The 20,053-nt window shown below is 43.4% G+C and overlaps 1 protein-coding gene across 14 annotated transcripts in view; it reads right to left on the reverse strand.

Annotated features, from left to right (window-relative positions):
- The window catches only part of BCAS3 (BCAS3 microtubule associated cell migration factor), a 607,306-nt gene that overhangs the window by 578,704 nt on the left and 8,549 nt on the right, over positions 1-20,053 (reverse strand). For all 14 annotated transcript variants that reach the window (XM_070061000.1, XM_070061002.1, XM_051824721.2 and 11 more), the window contains one exon: positions 11,875-11,950. In XM_070061000.1, coding sequence (XP_069917101.1) covers positions 11,875-11,950 — 76 coding nt within the window. The remainder of the gene's footprint in view (positions 1-11,874; positions 11,951-20,053) is intronic.

Consider the following 20,053-nt stretch of genomic DNA (forward strand, 5'->3'; position numbering starts at 1 on the left):
AAAATTAAATCCCTCCAGTATAGTACGTGTAATTACTGTGTTCTTGGTCACTACTGGCATTTACTGTTTAACATCAAAAACAAAGACAGGTTATTTAAAAATCATGCTACTGGATTTCTAGCTCTTCTTCTATGACCAGTTCTATACTGATCTGCAATGTTTACGTTTATATCACCAAACTGAAGGAACTTTAAAGTGTGAAACAGCTGTGCATTAAACACAATTATGCTGGCGCCGCGGCTCACTAGGCTAATCCTCTGCCTTGCGGCACCGGCACACCGGGTTCTAGTCCCGGTTGCCCCTCTTTCAGGCCAGCTCTCTGCTGTGGCCCGGGAGCGCAGTGGAGGATGGCCCAGGTGCTTGGGCCCTGCACCCCATGGGAGACCAGGAGAAGTACCTGGCTCCTGGCTTCGGATCAGCGCGGTGCACCGGCCGCGGTGGCCATTGGAGGGTGAACCAACGGCAAAAAGGAAGACCTTTCTCTCTGTCTCTATCTCTCTCACTGTCCACTCTGCCTGTCAAAAAAAAAAAAAAAAAAAAAAAAAAGGCAAAAAAAGTAAACAATTATAAGATATAGTCAAGTTCATAACGAAGTTCATTTTTATGCTGTTTCCTTTTGGGCTTCATGACAGAAAATTCTGTTTAAATGTACAGTTTGACTCTGATTTGGAAATCTGAAAAATCATTCCATCCTTTTTTCAGAAATTTTTTTACAATTGTAATTACATTGATGTTCATATTGTATAAAATAACTTGTTTAATGAAGTTATACTTTGATGTTACAACAAAGAATTCCTCTGCACAAGGTAGAAAGTTGGACAGTTTGTTATATTGTTGTAAGCCGGCTGTTTAACTTGATGTGTCTTCAGAATCAAACTAACGTTCATCTTTAGGAAATCTGTCAGAAAAACATCAGGATGCTGGGGACAGCATTGTGGTGTAGCAGGCAAAGCCACACCTAAAATGCCAGCATCCCATATGGTTTGTGCTCCACTTCGGATCCAGCTCTGCTAATGGCCTGCAAAAAAAGAGCAGAAGAAGGGCCAAATGTTTGGGCCCCTGCCACTCACGTTGAAAACCTAGATGAAGCTCCTGATTCCTAGCTTCAGGCTGGCTCAGTCCTGGCTGTTGTAACCACCTGGGGTTATGAACTAGTGGATGGAAGATAACTCTCTCTCTCTCTCTCACTCTCTGTAACTTTGACTTTCAAATAAATAAATAAATAACTTAAAATTTTTCTTTTGTCTACTTCTGACACTGCTATAGTTTGGTTTCAAGATAAATAAATCCGAGTTTAAATCAAACTATCTGAAAGTATCAAGAGCACAGAGACCACAATACAAAGGTTTGGTTATTCGCACTCTATAATAAACTCCAAAAGCACAGTCTCTATGCAATACCAAGTTCAAGTTACTACACGGGTTAGGAATGGAGAACCTAGGAGGGTCCAAGATTATAGAATCCTTATAGCCCCTGGAAATACAGTCTTCACTCCCTTATCCGTAGGGAGATTGGTTATGGGAAACCCCACAGATTCCAAAGTCTGAAGATACTTAAGTCCCTTATATAAATGGTATAGTATATAGGAAAATGTGTGTGGGTTATATGCAAAAACTGTGAGGACCATGGTAGTTACAATATATATAATATTCACATAATATAAAGTCTATGTAAAAAGTTGCTATATTTATATAGGGAATAACTTTAAGAAAAAATTTGTACATGTTAAGGGCAGAAGCAATCTCTTTACAAAATTTTTTTTAAAGACCATTTATTTGAGGGGCTGGCGCTGTGGCTCACTGGGTTAACACCCTAGACTAAAGCATCCCATATGAGCGCCAGTTTGAGACCCAGCTGCTCCACTTCCAATCCAGCTCTCTGCTATAGCCTGGGAAAGCAGTAGAAAATGGCCCAAGTCCTTGGGCCCCTGCACCCACGTGGGAGACCCAGAAGAAACTCCTGGCTCCTGGCTTCAGATCGGTGCAGCTCCGGCCACTGTGGCCAATTAGGGAGTGAACAATCGGATGGAAGACCTCTCTCTCTCTCTGCCCCTCTTCTCTCTGCATAACTCTAACTTTCAAATAAATAAATAAATCTTTTTTTTTTTTTTAAAAAAAGGGCAGATGCAATCTCTTTACAAATTTTTTTTAAAATATTATCTATTTGAGGGGCTGGCGTTGTGGCACACTGGGTTAACGCCCTAGCCTGAAGTGCCGGCATCTCATATGAGCGCAGGTTCGAGACCCAGCTGTTCCACTTCCAATCCAGCTCTCTGCTGGGAAAGCAGAAGATGACCCAAGTCCTTGGGTCCCTGTACCCTCACGGGAGATCCAGAAGAAGCTCCTGGCTGCTGGCTTTGGATTGGTGCAGTTCCAGCCGTTGCGGCCAACTGGAGAGTGAACCATCGGATGGAAGACCACTCTCTCTCTCTCTCTCTCTCTGCCTCTCCTCTCTCTGTGTAACTCTGACTTGCAAATAAATAAATAAATCAGGCAGTTACAGATAGGGAGATTATTTATTTGAGAGGCAGTTACAGATAGGGAGACAGAGGTCCTCCATCTTCTGGTTCACTCCCCAAATGGCCAAAACGGCCAGAGCTGGGCCAATCCAAAGTCAGGAGCCAGGAGCTTCCTCCAGGTCTCCCATGTGGGTGCAGGGACTCCAAGCACTTGGGCCATCTTCCACTGCCCTAACAGACCACAAGCAGAGAGCTAGATCAAAAGAGGAGCAGCCAGGATATGATCCAATGCCCATATGCATGCTGGCATCGCAGGCTGAGGCTTACCCTATTATACCACAGCCCCGGCCCCTTTACAAATATTTTTCTTCCACAGTCGGTTAAACCATGGATGTAAGGTTTTCTTAATTTTTATTTATCATTTACTTGAGAAGCAGAGTGACAGAATGTGTTCTCATCCACTATGATGTCAGTGAGTGAGTAATGTGAGTAAACATCAGTTCACTCCCCAAATGCCCCCAACAGCCAGAATTGGAACTCCATCTAGGTCTTCAGCATGGGTAGCAGGAACCCAATTACTTAACACACTACCACTGTCTCCCAGGGTATGCATTAGTAGAAAGCTTATGTCAGGAGCCCAAGCCAAGAGTCTAACTCAGGCACTCCAACGTGGGGCACAAGTGACTGAAGCTAGACCAAATATCCACGCCCTCGGAGGTGCACCCTTTGTCAGATCCTGCTCCACCCACAACCACTGTAAGCCATAATCCAGTGGACTACAGCAGGGAGGCAAGCAGCCACTTAATAACGCCAGGCAGAAAACAGAGCTCTCAGAAAGCAAACAGGGGAGCAGAGTTCCATTCAAATGCTGTGAGTTTTAAAGCGATTAACCACTAACAGAATCGCTCTAAATAATACAGAATAACTTGAAACTACAGTGAGCTAACAGGTTTCTAGATTGTTTTCCCAGCAGTGGAAGATGGCCTGGGTGCTTGGGCCCCTGCACCCACGTGGGAGACCCGGAGGAGGCTCCTGGCTCCAGATAGACGCAGCTCCAGCCGTTGTGGCCATCTGGGGAGTGAACCATCAGACGGAAGACCTCTCTCTCTCTGCCTCTCCTCTCTCTGTGTAACTCTGACTTTCAAATAAATAAATAAATCTTTTAAAAAAAAAAAAGTGTTTTCCCTGAAAAATTCCATTTCCCACAAAGAGAAGCCTCAATACCTAATATAATCTCCAGGTACCCCTAAGTACTCCACCATGAAGAAAGCAAAACTAGTGTAGCCATGACCAGAAAAGTCTTCTCTAGCATCTCCCCAGCTACCACAAGGAACTGCACAGCCAGGGAAGGAACGGCCAAGAAACTCTAAGCAGAAAAATGAGCCCTTGTTAGCTTTTCCCAGGGAGATGCTGGACATACAGTCAGCAAACCTTACTTTCCCTTTCTCATACCCAAATTTTCACTACACTGTGACTATCGCACAGCTTGCCACACAAACACCTAAACTAAAAATCATTCTTGAGGAAAGAACACACAGAAAGAAACTCAACAAATGTTGTGATTAGGTATATGTGTGATCAAATATACTCATAAAACGTACTACAGTCTTAAAACACACAGATATGTAACATCCACAAATATATACACACTGTTAGGGTCAGACAAAACAGAAAGTGTTATGTGGAAGCACTGAGAAGTGCCCTAGCTAAGGAGAGTGTAGGTTCCCCAGCCCTGCCCAGAAATGCAAGTCACCTACCTGGGAAAACCTGTTGGATGATGGAGAAAAACTTGGCCTAACTGAGCAGACACTACAGTTACAAGCATTCCTCTTGGCTCATAGCCTACACTCTAGCAGACAGCTTCTGGCTGTCCTGCCTAATACAAATTAATTAGTTTATCTCCTCCAGAATACAGAAAATCCATTTCCAAATGGTAATTTGAGAAAGATATCAATCCCTTTAATATAAAATTCTTCCAAACGAAGCCTCCTACAGTCCCTAGATAATGTGGGCAAACAATTCTGGAATGGATCACCCCTCTCTTCTCTGAGGCTTCACCACCCATGCTGGATCTCTGCAGCCAGGACCCTGGGACACCCCAAAACCCTAGTGGACCAACAATCTTAGGGAGGGCCATTGCAACACCCCTGTCCAGCAAAAAGCAGCTCTGGAAGATGAGACCTTAGCCAAATGCCAAAGATTTGTCACTGTTGATCCATCGGGGTAAAATGTTTATGGCTGCTCCAGGGCACTGGGAAAATTTCAAAGTTAAGGGGGAGGAGGAGTGCAGGCTCCTGACCTTTGCCCAGAAACACAAATACCTACATGGGAAAACCTGTGGGTAATGGGGAAAACTCACTCTAACTAACAAGGGACCACTGCTACAAGCATACATTTCAAGCTGCAGTCCAGGACGGAGGAAGCAGCCTCTAGCTACCTGCCCACTGGTGGCTTGCAGTGCAGGGAGGCAAGTCACCTCCTAGCTGTCCTGCCTGTCTGCTGCTCCTTGCAGTATGTTCAATAACTCTAACTCTGCTCACTATATCTGTCTGTTCTGGTGAATTTTTTCAACATCCACTACATAGGCCTCAATCGGTTGCTTCATGCAACAGCATACCCATAAAAATCCAAGGCCAAAGTGTCATATGATGTGATACAGAAAGAATGGAATAAAGAACATGAGTATGCTCAAGTATTTAGGAGGAAATCGTACAAATTCAAAAATTTAATAAATCAATTGGGTTAAGGATCCTATATTAAGGATACATTGGTAAGTTCAATATGACAAATAATACTAAAATAATTTTCAAGAAGGATCCATATACATTTTCAGATGCATTTTTACTTTACCAAAGCAAAGTCTTTATGTAGTATTACCCCAGAAATCCTTAGGTACTGGAAAAAATCAAAGAGAAAGAAAACCGGCATTGGGGCACAGCAACTTAAGTCACCACCTACAAAGCCAACATCCCATATGTGCACCAGTTCAAGCACCAGCTGCTCCACTTCTGATCCAGCTCCCTGCTAATGCACCTGGAAAAGCAATAGAAAACAGCCCAACTGCATGTGCCCCTGCCACAAACACTGGAGACCTGGATAGAGTTTCAGGCTTTGGCCTGGCCCAGACCTGTCTTTTGGGAGTGAACCAGCAGGTGGAAGATCTCAATCAATCGATTGATCTCTCTCTATCTCATCTATCTCACTCTAAGAGTGTGTGTAGGCCGGCACCGTGGCTCAATAGGCTAATCCTCTGCCTTGCAGCACCGGCACACCGGGTTCTAGTCCCAGCCAGGGCACCGGATTCTGTCCCAGTTGCTCCTTCCAGGCCAGCTCTCTGCTATGGCCAGGGAGTGCAGTGGAGGATGGCCCAGGTGCTTGGGCCCTGCACCCCATGGGAGACCAGGAGAAGCACCTGGTTCCTGCCTTCGGATCAGCGCGATGTGCCGGCTGCAGTGTGCCGGCCGCGGCGGCCATTGAAGGGTGAACCAATGGCAAAAGGAAGACCTTTTTCTCTCTCTCTTACTGTCCACTCTGCCTGTCAAAAAAAAAAAAAAAAAAAAAAAAAAAAGAGTGTATGTGTATTGAATGTGTAATTCTTTCAAATAAATAAATCAATCTTTAAAATTAAAAAAAAAAAGTGGGGGCAGTGATGTGGTATAGTGGGTAAAGCTGCTGCCTGCAATGCCAGCATCCTATATGGGCACCGGCTCGTGTGCCAAATGCTCCGCTTCCAATCCAGCTCCCTGCTAAAAGCCTAGGAAAAGCAATAGAAGCAAGTGACTGGGTCCCTGCCACCCATGTGGGAGATACAGATGACTGGATCCTGGCTTCAACCTGGCCCAACACTGGCCATTGCGGCCATCTGGGTAGTTATCAACAGATGAAAGAGCAATCTTTCTAACTCTTCAAATGAATAAATCATCTTTAAAAATAATAAAAAAGAAAACCTTTTCTACAAATGGATGATGTTTACGACATTTTAAATGTTAATTTTACAATTAAAATTTTACTATTGATCTGAACTATCTTGTTCAAAATCAATTTTCAACAACATTTTACATATACTGTACAACAACCTTTTGCTACTATTTGGAACAATGTTTTTAAGACCAGGACCACATTTTTTATTTTAAGTCATGAAATTCCTCTAACACATTCTAACCACCATCAACAACACATTTCTGCATCCAAAAAATACAAATATCATGTTTTCCCTGATCAGGGTAACTAATAGAGTACCTAAAATATAATGTATTGGAGTAAAATGGACATTTTGAGATTCGATGATTGTTTAACAGCCCTTGGAACAGTGTTTTTTTCTTCATATGGTTTGCTAAACTCTTTTAATTAGTGTAGGGTTAACCTTACAATCATTAAGTAAACTGAAAATAGATCTTTGTAAAAATTAACAATGGGAATAGGAGAGGGAGGAGGAAGAAGGGTTGGACCGTGAGTGGGAGGAGGGGAGTCTCACTACATTCCTAAATCTGTACATAGGAAATACATGAAACTTGTATAACTTAAATAAAAAATTTTAAAGGCAAAAGAAGTATTAAAAATTTTTATTTACTTATTTCTAAAGATTTATTTACCTATTTGAGAGGTAGGATAACAGAGAGAAGAAGAAAGAGATCTTCCATCTACTGGTTCACTCCCTAAATGCCCACAACAGCCAGGGTTGGGCCAGGCTGAACACTGTGGGAAGCAGATGATGTTCTGGGTGGTGACAGACTCTACCACAGCTGTCAGAGCAGGCAGGATTAGATTTATTGAACCCCTGCAGCAGGCAGAACAGCCAGAGGGTGGCTGTGGCCAAGCACAAATATATTCCTAAAGTGGAAAGAAAAGTCTGAGTCCAAAAGTAAAAAATGATATGGGGCCAGCTCAGTGGCGCAGTGAGTTAACACCCTGGCCTGAAGTGCCAGCATCCTATAAGGGCACCAGTTCTAGTCCTGGCTGCTCCACTTCCGAACTAGCTCTCTGCTGTGGCCTGGGAAAGCAGTAGAAGATGGCCAATGTCCTTGGACCCCTGCACCCACGTGGGAGACTCAGAGGAAGCTCCTGGCTCCTGACTTCGGATCAGCTCAGCTCTGGCTGTTGCAGCCATCTGGGGAGTGAACCATCAGATGGAAGACCTCTCTCTCTCTCTCTGCCTCTCCTCTGTGTAACTGACTTTCAAATAAATAAATCTTAAAAAAAAAAAGTAAAAAAAGATAAAGCACAAAAGATGAGGAACAATGAGATAGTGACTTAAACAAAATTTATAGGAGGCTGGTTTTTTGGATTAAGCTCCTGCACTAGGCCCCACCAGACAAGACTGAAAACCAAATGGAATCTCTCTCACTAAAGGTCTGCCAAACATCATAAATAAGAGTGTCAACTGTTAAATCAACAACAGGAGTCACTGTGCACTTGCTTCCCATGTTGGATCTCTGTCCTTAATGCACTGTACTATGCGAATTAACGGTAAAACTCGTCTTCAAACAGTACTTTATTCTTTGTGTGTCTGTGTGGGTGCAATCTGTTGAAATCTTTACTTAGTATAGAGTTGATCTTCTGTATATAAAGATAATTAAAAATGAATTTTAATGAAGAATGGGATGGGAGAGGGAGTAGGAGATGGGATGGTTTGTGGGTGGGAGGGTGGTTATTGGGGGGAAAACTGCTATAATTCAAAAGTTGTACTTTTGAAATTTATATTTATTAAATTTTTTCCAAAAATATAATTAAAAAATTAAAAAATAAAAGGTCTGCCAAACTGAAACTTACTTTTATCAGACCTTTAGAGAAATCAGGAAAGACTTAACAGCCACATTTCACAGACAGTTCAATTTCAGTTCCCCGTTTTACCCCTTACGTTAAAAAAAAAAAAATCTACCTGAAGAAACCAGTTATTTTTCTAATGTTCTTTTTTTTTTTCTGGACAGGCAGAGTCAGAGAAAAAGACAGAGAGAAAGGTCTTCCTTCCGTTGGTTCAACCCCAAATGGCTGTTATAGCCAGCGCGCTGCACCGCTCCGAAGCCAGGAGCCAGGTGCTTCCTCCTGGTCTCCCATGCGGGTGCAGGGCCCAAGCACTTGGGCCATCCTCCACTGCATTCCCGGGCCACAGCAGAGAGCTGGAATGGAAGAGGAGCAACCAGGACAGAATCAGGTGCCCCAAATGGGACTAGAACCCGGGGTGCTGGCGCCACAGGCAGAGGATTAGCCTAGTGAGCTGCGGCATCAGCCATAATGTTCTATTTCTGAGACTCCATCTTACATAGGAAATAACTTTAGGGTCCGGCTGTAGCGAGTAAAGCCACTGCCGGCAGTGTCAGCATCACATATGGGCACTGGTTCGAGTCCCAGCTGCTCCAGTTCTGATTCAGCTCTGTACTATATGCCTGGGAAAGCAGTGGAAGATGACCCAAGTGACTGGGCTTCTGCATCTATGTGGGAGACCCAGAAGCAGCTCCTGGCTCCTGGCTTCGGTCTGGATTAGCCCTGGCCATTGTGACCATTTGAGGAATGAACCAGTAGATGAAAGTCCTCTCTCTGTCTCCCCTTCTTTTTCTTTGCAACCGTGTTTTTCAAACAAATAAAATAAACCTTTAAAAAAACTTCTAAATGACCAATCTAATTCTTATTCTTTGTGTTTTCTGCAGCACTTTTCTGTTGATAAAACCAATCTCTTCTCTCAGCTCATTACAACACTTATTTATTTTATGGTATGAAGTGCTGTTCATTTCTAGAATCACAAATACAGTAAAACCAATAAAAAATTTTTAAACTGATGTAATTTCATCATTTACCATTAATAGGGGCCAACACTGTGGCTTACGCCACCACCTGTGACACCAGCATCACATGAATCTCATATGAATAAGCACTGGTTCAAGTCCAAGCTGCTCTACTTCTGACCCAGCTCCCTTGATAATGTGCTTGAGAAAGCAGAAGATGTCCAAGTGCTTACAAAACTTCCACCTACATGAAAGATCTGGGCTGGAATTCCATGCTCCTGGCTTGGGCCTGGTCCAGCCCTTGGCCACTACATCCATTTGGGGAGTGAACCAGCAGATGGAAGATTTGTCTCTCTCGTTCTCTATCTCTCCCTCTCTCTCTGTAATTCTGCCTAATAAATAACTAATCCTTTTGAAAAAAAATTAACAGATAAAAAAGAAACAGAAAAAGAATTCACTAGTAAAGAATCTTAGATGTTAAAAATGAAAAATACATCAATCCCAAAAAAGAAAATCCTGTATGACTCCATTTATCTGAGGTAACTAGACAAGTCATAGAGACAGAAAGTAGAACAGGGGCTTGTGGGAGTTGGTGGGGGGTGGTGGATGTAGAATCATTATTTATCAACCCAGGTTTCCCATCACCTGCTATCTCCCAGAGTATGAATTAGCAGAAAGCTGGAAAGGAGAGCAAAACTGGGACTCGAACCCAGGGACTTCAAGATGGGATGAGGGCACCCAAGGGGCAACCTAACCTCTGTGCCAAACACACCCCTGTATGTTTTTAATGTGTGAAATTTAGTATACTTTAGTTATTCCATGGTAAAGTTGAACAATATGTCCACTGAACACTGATTTGAAAAGTCATCTTTACCTGACACCAAGTTTTCACATCTGTATGTGTACGTTTCCAGACTCTCTTCAACTCTGTTAAATCTTTGACTTTATGTGAGTGTACTTCAAAAAAGTTCGTGGAAAGTGAAATTAAAATATAAGTTTTGGGGCCGGTGTTGTGTGCAGCTGGTTAAGCCACTGATTTTGATGCCTGCATCTCATATCAGAGTGCCGGTTCAACTCTTGGCTGTTCCACTTCTGATCCAGCTTCCTGCAAATGCACCTAGGAAGGTGGTGGATGATGGCTCAAGTACTCCCACCCATGCGGGAGACCTCGATGTATTTCCTGGTTCCTGCCTTGGGCTTTGTCCAGCCCTGGCTATTACACCCATTTGGGGAGTGAACCAGCAGTTGCAACATCTCTGTCTCTCTCTCTGACGTTCTATCTTTCAAATAAATTCTTTTTAAAAAACCTTTAAAAAAAAGAATCATTATTTAGCCGAGGGTATAGCATTTGTTTTATAAGACGAAAAAAGGGAACTGATGGAGATGACTGTTGTACAACATTAGAAATATATTTAATACCTCAATAGTACACACTTAGAAATGGTTAAGATGGTGTTTCATGTTCTATGCATTTTGCCACAATAAGTAAACAAAAAGCCTTAGAGGAGATAAAGACTCAAGAGGAAACTAACAAGTCACAGTATTTAAAATAGGAAATGTTAACACAGACAACTGGTAACTGGTTGTACTGGTGACGGGAGAGCTGAGAGCTGAACAAGGAACCGTGGGGCAACCTATCCCATTAGCAGCAGAACACTGTGACCCCGCATCAGGCTCGGGACACAAAGAAAGGAAAGCAGCGTGGTGGATCACCTGGCAGAAACTGGACCCCGAATGTGGTCGCCTACGGAAACTAGCACCAGTGTAAATCCAGCTGTTGATATAAAGAATGAAAGAGAATACTACTCTTCCCTTCCTTACACACTCCCACTCAGCTGCCAGGAGACATGGGAGCCTGGGAGACCCTCAAGTGGCAGCTCCCTTCGAGAGAGGAGCAAGGAAAAGCAATGGAACGTATCTGAGTACAGACTGACCTTGGATTAACACAGAGTCTGCTCAGAAAAAAACAATCTGACTATCTTGAAAGTTCAACATTAACAATTACTTTGCAGTTATGAATTCAATGCAATATACCAAACTGGAATTAATAACATCATTTTGAGGAAAATTTTAACTCGCTTGCAAGTAACTGGGACATTTAAAAATACTAGGTTACAATTACTTTAAGACTTATTGTACCATATATTAATAGTTCAAAAAATTTCCATACTGTAGTTATGCTGACCTTAAAAAATGAATTTATGGGGCCAGTGCTGTGGCGTAGTGGGTAAAGCTGCCACCTGCAGTGCCAGCATCCCATATGGACACCAGTTCAAGTCCCAGCTGCTCCACTTCCAATCCAGCTCTCTCCTATGGCCTGGGGAAGCAGTAGAAGATGGCCCAATTCCTTGGGCCCCTGCACTCGTGTAGGGGACCTGGAAGAAGCTCCTGGCTCCAGGCTTCAGATCAGTACAACTCCGGCTATTGCGGTCAACTGGAGAGTAAACCAGTGGATGGAAGACCTCCTCCCTCCCTCCCTCCCTCCCTCCTTCCCTCTCTCTCTGACTCTCCTTCTCTCTCTGTGTAACTCTGACTTTCAAATAAATAACTAAAAATCTTTTTTAAAAAATGAATTTATTTTAAAAATTAAAAACATTACTTGAAGAGAAAATAATCCAACTAAAGTAAAGGTTAGGCCAACCTGGAATCAGGTCAATACCATTTAATTCACATATCACAAAGAAGTTAAAATCGTACCATTTAAGTCTGCATTTTCAAATCGGACCCAGACAATCTTCTCCTTTTCTTCTGTTACAGGTGTTCCACTGTAAGCCTGAAGAGTAAACAGCAATATTTTAGTACATGTATTTTAAAGCTTTCATATTACTGATGTTCATAACAAAGTGTGATAAAACCTGCACTACCCCTCTCTACTTTCAACAGCCCTACATCTTTGTAACTAGCTCATTTTGGAGTATTATTAGTCCCAAAGAATGTTATGAAGGATTCTGTCAATTTTGAACAAAAAAATTAATTCTAACCTATTAAAGAATTAATAGAGGGGCCAGTGCTGTGGCACAGTGGGTTAACACCCTGGCCTGAAGCGCCGGCATCCCATATGGGTACCGGTTCTAGTCCTGGTTGCTCCACTTCCGATCCAGCTCTCTGCTGTGGCCTGGGATAGCAGTAGAAAATGGCCTAAGTCCTTGGGACCCTGCACCCACATGGGAGACCCAGAAGAAGCTCCTGGCTCCTGACTTCGGATCAGCGCAGTTCCGGCCGTTGCGGCCATCTGGGGAATGAACCAGCAGATGGAAGACCTCTCTGTCTCTACCTCTCTCTGTAACTCTGTCTTTCAAATAAATAAAATAAATCTTTAAACAAAAAAGAATAGAAACCCCCAACACTGTCATCTCAATCTATAATGAAGAATCACTATCACACAAAGGTACACAAAAAACTAAATCACCCCCTGCCTGGATTAACAAATAAGGCAACTTAGGAAACGACCACCCTTACTCTGTTTAGTTCCCAGGTGTCTGTGATCAGGCAATAACACTCCAAAGACATTATTTATTCAGTCTCTTATCTAGTTTGCAGACCCAACCTATCAGTGACCTGCAAGGGTCACAAAGATATGCATTCATGCTGGAGTGTCAACCGTAGTCAAAAGGAGTCATCACTACATAAAGCATGGTTTTTACATAGATTTTTTTAAACTTGTATATATTTCAAAGCCTTTAGATTATCAACAGTCACAAATTTTTGGCAATTACAAAGTGGTACTAAGTTTACAGAACAATTATTTAATATAACCTATATCAAAAGCATGTAAAACTATCTTGGTAGGGCCAGAGCTGTAGTGCAGAGGTTAAGCCACTGTCTGCAGTGATGGCATCCCATATGGGTGCCATTTCTGATCCAGCTCCATGCTAATGAGCCTGGGAAAAGCGGTGAAGGGGCCCAAGCACTTGGGCCACTGCATCCATGTGGCAGACGACAGCACCTTCTGACTCCTGGCTTCACCCTGGCTGAGTCCTGGCTGTTGCAGCCATTTGAGGGGTGAACCAGCATATCAAAGATCTCTCGATCTCTCTCTCTCTCCGCCTCTCTGTATCTCCGCCTTCCAAATAAATTAATACATCTTAAAAAAAAAAAAAAAGTATCCTGGCACTAGCATTGTAGCATAGTTGGTTAAGCCAAGGGTTGGGATATCCACATACCATATTTGAGCACCAATTTCAGTTACAACTGCTGTGCTTACAATCCAGCTTCTTACTAATGCACTTGGGAGGGAATTGAAGCATGGCCCAAGTGCTTGGGCACCTGCCACTCATGTAGGAGACCAGGGTGGAATTCCTGGCTCCTATCTTCAGCCTGGCCCAGCCCAGGCTGTTGTGGTCATTTGGGGAGAGAACCAGCAAATGGAAGATTGATCTCTGTTCTCTCTCTCTCTCTCTCTCTCTCTCTGTGTGTGTGTGTGCGTCTCCCTTTCTCTTACCCACTCCATAGCTCCCTTGGGCTCTGCCTTTCACATTTTTTTTAAAAATCACTAAAAGGGAGGGGCGTTGTGGAGCAGTGGGTGAAGCTGCCGCTTGGGATGCCCACCTGCATCCCCTGTCAGAGCGCCAGCTCAAGTCCTGGGTCATCTGCTTCCTGCTAACATGACTGCTGGCAGCAGATGACAGCCCAAGTACTCGTGTTCCTGCTACCCATGTGGGAGACCCAGATGGAGTTTCTCACTCCTGGATTCTGCCTGGCCCAGCCCTGGATGTTGCAGGCATTTGGAGAGTGAACCAGTGAATAAAAGACTTCTCTCAGGGAGCAGCATCCTGGCACAGCAGGTGAAGCCACTGCCTGCAATGCCAGCATCCCATATGAGAGCCAGTTTGAGTCCTGGATGCTCCACTTCCTATCTGGCTCCCTGATAATGTTTCTAGAAAAGCAGTGCAATATGGCCCAAGCACTTAGGCCCCTGTCACTTGGGAGATCCAGATGGAATTCCTGGCGCCTGGCTTTGGCCTGACCTCGCCCCAGCCATTGCTGCCATGTGGGGAGTGCACCAGCAGATAGAAGATCTGACTTTCAAATAAATAAATCTTTTTTAAAAAGAAATAAAATACAATACCACTAAGGGGTACTTTAATAACAGGCTTACTATACAAAAAGATTACCTTAAACATCCATACAATTTCCAGTTAAAGCAAGAGTGATGTGTGTAGGACAGTTAGCTGCTTGGGAGAAGAAAATCTGTACTTCATTGATAAACTTTATCTTCAACCACCTCATCCTCATTCTCCTCAATCTTGTTACCCTCATCTTTGGAAGCCCTCTTTTTATTTTTTAAAGATTTTTATTTATTTATCTGAGAGGTAGAGTTACAGATAATGAGAGGGAGAGACAGAGAGAAAGGTCTTCCATCCTCTGGTTCACTCCCCAGATGGCCGCAATGGCTGGAGCTTCGCCAATCCAAAGCCAGGAGCCAGGTGCCTCCTCCTGGTCTCCCACACAGGTGCAGGGGCCCAAGCACTTGGACCATCATCTGCTGCTTTCCTAGGCCACAGCAGAAAGCTGGATTGGAAGTGGAGCAGCTGAGACTAGAACTGGCACCCATATGGGATGCGGGTGCCACAGGCGGAGGATTAACCTACTGCATCACAGCAGTAGGTTAATCACAGCCCCGGAAGCCCTCTTCTTTTAAAATAAACTTCATTCAACAATATTTTTTTTTTTTTGACAGGCAGAGTGGACAGTGAGAGAGAGAGACAAAGGTCTTCCTTTCCCATTGGTTCACCCTCCAATGGCCACCATGGTGGCTCACTGCAGCCGGCGCACCGCGCTGATCCAATGGCAGGAGCCAGGTGCTTCTCCTGGTCTCCCATGGGGTGCAGGGCCCAAGCACTTGGGCCATCCTCCACTGCACTCCCTGGCCACAGCAGAGAGCTGGCCTGGAAGAGGGGCAACCGGGACAGAATCCGGCGCCCCGACCGGGACTAGAACCCGGTGTGCCAGCGCCGCAAGGCAGAGGATTAGCCTAGTGAGCCCCAGCGCCGGCCTCAACAATAATTTTAAGTTAGTAAGCATGAGAGCTCTCATTTCTCCTCAACCAGTTCACCCTAACATTAGCTATCTAATACAAGCAAACCTCCCATTACCATAGCACATTTTTCAAAACTATGAAATACTGAGGTAGCATAATTAATTAAACTCCAGTTTTTATTTAGATTTCACAAGATTAATGCCTGCTCTCTGCTACAGGATCTAATCTGGGATACTATGCCACATTTAGGACCATTTCTCTTTTTCCTGTCAAGCTTCCCTTTAACCTAGTAATGCAGGAATATGTCCAAAACTATCTTCATGGGAGCGGACTTAATTTAGGACTGTTTGCCATGCAGAGCATCACTCAACATGCTCCTATCACCGTGAAACTCTTCAAGACGTTCTCCTTCGATTTCTCAGGAACAGGCAGAACAAACGCTATCAAAGGGGGCTCTCCGTGCACCAGCTTCATGGCAAGAGGCTTTTACTACCCAGGCTTTTCCTCTGCTTTCGTATTTTCCTCACTTCTTAGCAAATGCTGTGTTGTTTTAGAAAGCATTTTTGAGGAAATTCTGAGAGGCTGATTGAGGCACGTAAGAGCTGGTTCTGGCATACCTTCCTGCAAGATTGCACAAAAATCAGCACCTGACATCTTTCTGCCTCTCAGCTTATGATCCCCTTTGCCTCTATTCAGATAGTTTATTCTCAACAAGCCAGACTCATCCAGAGTCCACACAGATCTCACCTGCTGTCTTATGGAGGGCAATGTACTGCCACATAAAACTTTTTGTTTTGCTCCAGCACTGACTATAAACCCACCTTCTTCAAATATTATGCAACTGATCTAGCCCTGTGGTTTAGATTCAAAGCTTTCATCCTGTTACTGACAAGACTTACTTGCTTCCTTTATAATTAATTTGGCTTCTTAACACAATACACAGTCACAAGCACAAAGTTACTTTCAAAGTTCACACACAACATGGCTACAATAATCAATGTAGGCATCTTTGTGCATTCTCGTTTTATTTTTTATTATAAAAAAAACTTCCATGGTGTGCTACTACCAGAAGTATGATTTTAATTACAGCAAATTATTCTTTAAGGACAATGATGTCACCATTTGTTTGACTGTTACTGACATCTGTACTAGCAACAATTTCTTACTGAAAATGCACAAATCTTACACATATTAAAATGAAATGTTTGGGGGGGAGCCACAACAATACAAAAGTTGCACTTTGTAAATTCACATTTATTAAATAAAAAAAAAGAACTTATGGGGGGGAAAGCCATTGTAATTCATAAACTGTACTTCAGAAATTTAAATTTATTAAATAAAAGTTAAAAAAAAATAAAATGAAATGTTCTAGCCTTTAACAGTTTGTTCGATTTTTAAAATACATTTTCATTAAGTGGAATTATTAGACCACAGAGCACAGCTAAGGGCTCCTACAAGCCTTCAGTGCTATCAGCTGAACCCAAATAGAATTAACATAGTGAGTGATAACTAAAGAAGCCACTATCTAGTTCAACAACACATTCTCTCTAGGGATATATCTGTAGACCGAGAAAATAATTTCTAGGCTCCATGAATGATGATTCCAGGAATACAGCAGGATGTGAACATTAACAGCAGCAGAAAACGTAAATTTCCAAAGGCTGAGCACAAAGTATTAATGTGGGATTCTATAATAAATGTAGGGAGAAAATGTTAGAAAGTGCTGTTCTCAGCCAGTGAACAAATGTCTAGTGGGACAAAAAGTTATTCCTAGTATGGTCAGTAGCTCCTAAAGTGTCTATCTCTTCTGTCTCTCCTTTCTCTTAACTCTGCCTTTCAAATGAACAAATCATAAAATTTTTTAAAAAGTGACTAACTCTCACCACTACAATTAGAAAAACACAATGTTTCAACTCTGATTATTTCGACTACTGAGGGTCAGCTATAAATCTCTCTCTGCCCCTGGATAGCTAGTCTAACCCAGCTCCCTCCAATACTGAATACTTCATATTTGCTTTATTTTATGCCATAAACATATGACATCCTTTAAGCCTCAAAACAAATTCATGGTAAATACAATGATTAATGCCATTTTATACACAGGATCATTAATGTTTAGAAAGGTTCAACACGTCCAGAGCTATTAAGGAGAAATGAAATACAAAACCTTATCTAGTATCAATGGTATACTCTTAATCACTAAACCACTCTAAGCCTGACAAAATATTAAGCTGTAACTTCTAAGCAAGAGTGTGGCCCAACAGTGAAGACGATCCTTGGGACAGTCACATGCATCAGAGTGCCTGGGATTCAGTCTCAGCTGTGCTTCTGATTCCTTGGTAATGGGGGCCCCTCAGCAGGCATTAAGTGAAGACTCAAGTAACTGAGTTCTTTACCACCCAGACAGGAGACTCAGGCTGAGTTCCAAGTTCATGGCTCTGACCTGACCCAGTCCCAAATGTTAAGTGGAAACTAAACCAGTGAATGGAAGATCTCACAATCTCTAGATCTTTCTCTCTACCTTTCAAACAAATTTAAATTATTAAGTAATAACTTCTCCCATTATTATCATCATACTCCCAATGTATTGATTGATTTTATGGTCGGCACCACGGCTCAATAGGCTAATCCTCCGCCTGCAGCGCCGGCACACTGGGTTCTAGTCCCGGTCAGGGCACTGGATTCTGTCCCGGTTGCTCCTCTTCCAGTCCAGCTCTCTGCTGTGGCCCAGGAAGGCAGTGGTGGATGGCCCACGTCCTTGGGCTCTGCACCCACATGGGAGACCAGGGGAAGCACCTGGCTCCTGGCTTCGGATCAGCGCAGTGCGCCGGCCACAGCGCACCGGCCGCAGCAGCCACTGGGGGTGAACTAACAGAAAAGGAAGACCTTTCTCTCCCTCTCTCACTGTCCACTCAGCCTGTCAAATAAAATAAAATAAAAAGATTGATTTTATTTTGCTATGCACTTCAACTGAAATGGCACCTTGGGGCCAGCACTGTGCATAGCAGGTAAAGCTGCTACCTGCAGTGCCAGCATCCCATATAGGCACCGGTTTGAGTCCTGGCTGTTCCAATTCCGATCTAGCTCTCTGCTATGGCCTGGGAAAGCAATGGAAGATGGCCCAAGTCCTTGGGCTCCTGCACCCATGTGGGAGATCCAGAGGAAGCTCCTGGCTCCAGATTGGTGCAGCTCCAGCCATTGGGGAGTGAACCAGCAGATGGAAGATCTCTCTCTCTTTCTGCCTTTCTTTCTCTGTGTAACTCTGACTTTCAAATGAAGGAAGGAAGGAAGGAAGGAAGGAAGGAAGGAAGGAAGGGAGGGAGGGAGGGAGGGAGGGAGGGAGGGAGGGAGGGAGGGAGGGAGGCAGGATGGAAGGAAGGAAGGAAGGAAGGGAGGATGGAAGGAAGGGAGGGAGGAAGGGAGGAAGGGAGGGAGGGAGGGAGGGAGGGAGGGAGGAAGGAAGGAAGGAAGGAAGGAAGGAAGGAAGGAAGGAAGGGAGGATGGAAGGAAGGAAGGAAGGGAGGAAGGAAGGGAGGATGGAAGGAAGGAAGGAAGGGAGGATGGAAGGACGGAAGGAAGATAGAAATGGCACTTCATTCATTAAGCCTTCTCTGACGCTATCCACCTGAATTTCATTTTCCTTCTATTATGTTACTAGGGTACTTTGCTTACACCTTTATTGTGGCACTTCTATTTGGCCATGTTTTATTTTATTTAACTGTATCTTAGCTATACTACAAACCATAGATCACTATATCTGGTCCTGTGTTCATAAAGATTTATTGGAACATAGCTACCTTCATTCTTTCTCATAAACAGCAGTGCTGAGTGGATGTGACAGAGATTATATAAACCACAAAACTTATCTAGCCCTTTACAAAACAAGTTTGCCAACCTCTGCGTGAGAATATGAAGCCTCAGGGCTAGGCACTGAATATTCTACAACTTAGCTCAGTGCCTGGAGCATAGTGTGCTCAAGCCAGTGTCTCCCGAATTTTTGCTTTTTTCCCACAGTAACTAGAATAATGACTTGCACACAGGGAACAAACAACATAAATTTTTGGATTAACAATCTAATTCTTAGATCCATGCCTACAATTTCATTTCCATAGTCCCTAGTCTGATCCAAATCTTCATAGTCAACCACATGGCTTAAGAAATTGTCACCACTTTTCTAATCTATCATGTTCATAAAATATTCTGTGATTGGCATTTGTCCTAACAATCAAGACATCCCTGGAGATGCCTACAGCCCATATCAGAGTGCCCAGGTTCAGGTCTCAGCTCTGCTCCCAATTCCTGTTTCCTGCAATATACACCTTGGGAGGCAGCAGATGGCGACTCAAGTAGTTAGGTTCTTGTCACCCATGTGGCTGCCCTAGATTGAGCTCCTGGCTCTGGCTTCAGTCTGACTCAGCCCTAGTTCCTACAGACACAGGCATGCGGGGAGTAAACCAGTGAGTAAGTGTCTCTCGCTTGCACGCACGCACGTGTTCTCTCTCTCTCTCTGCATGTCAAATAATACAAATATTGTTTAAAATGTAAACTTCTGATCTGCAGTATTTTTCTCCATCAGTTTTAACAGTTCTCTATTTTTCACCCAATAAAAATTACTCAACCCAATTTTTATTCCAGTAGCGAACTCTCCAGACTATTCCCTCAAAGCTTCTGACCATAGCCTTTCTCCTACAGCCAATAAAAACTACTCCCTACCACACAGAACTCCTAGTATCATAAAAGGTGTCTTTGAAAAATATGATAAAGAAGCTCTCTCTAGGGCAGATAAATTACCAAAAAAAAAAAAAAAAATTTAAATGCCCCGTCACTGGAACTGCAGCTTCATGCCAGAGACCAAGGCTCGAAAGAGGAACAGCCTCCAGCTGCTTTCCAAGCCTG

This window comes from Oryctolagus cuniculus, chromosome 17 (assembly GCF_964237555.1).
Source record: "Oryctolagus cuniculus chromosome 17, mOryCun1.1, whole genome shotgun sequence".
Lineage (NCBI taxonomy): Eukaryota > Metazoa > Chordata > Mammalia > Lagomorpha > Leporidae > Oryctolagus > Oryctolagus cuniculus.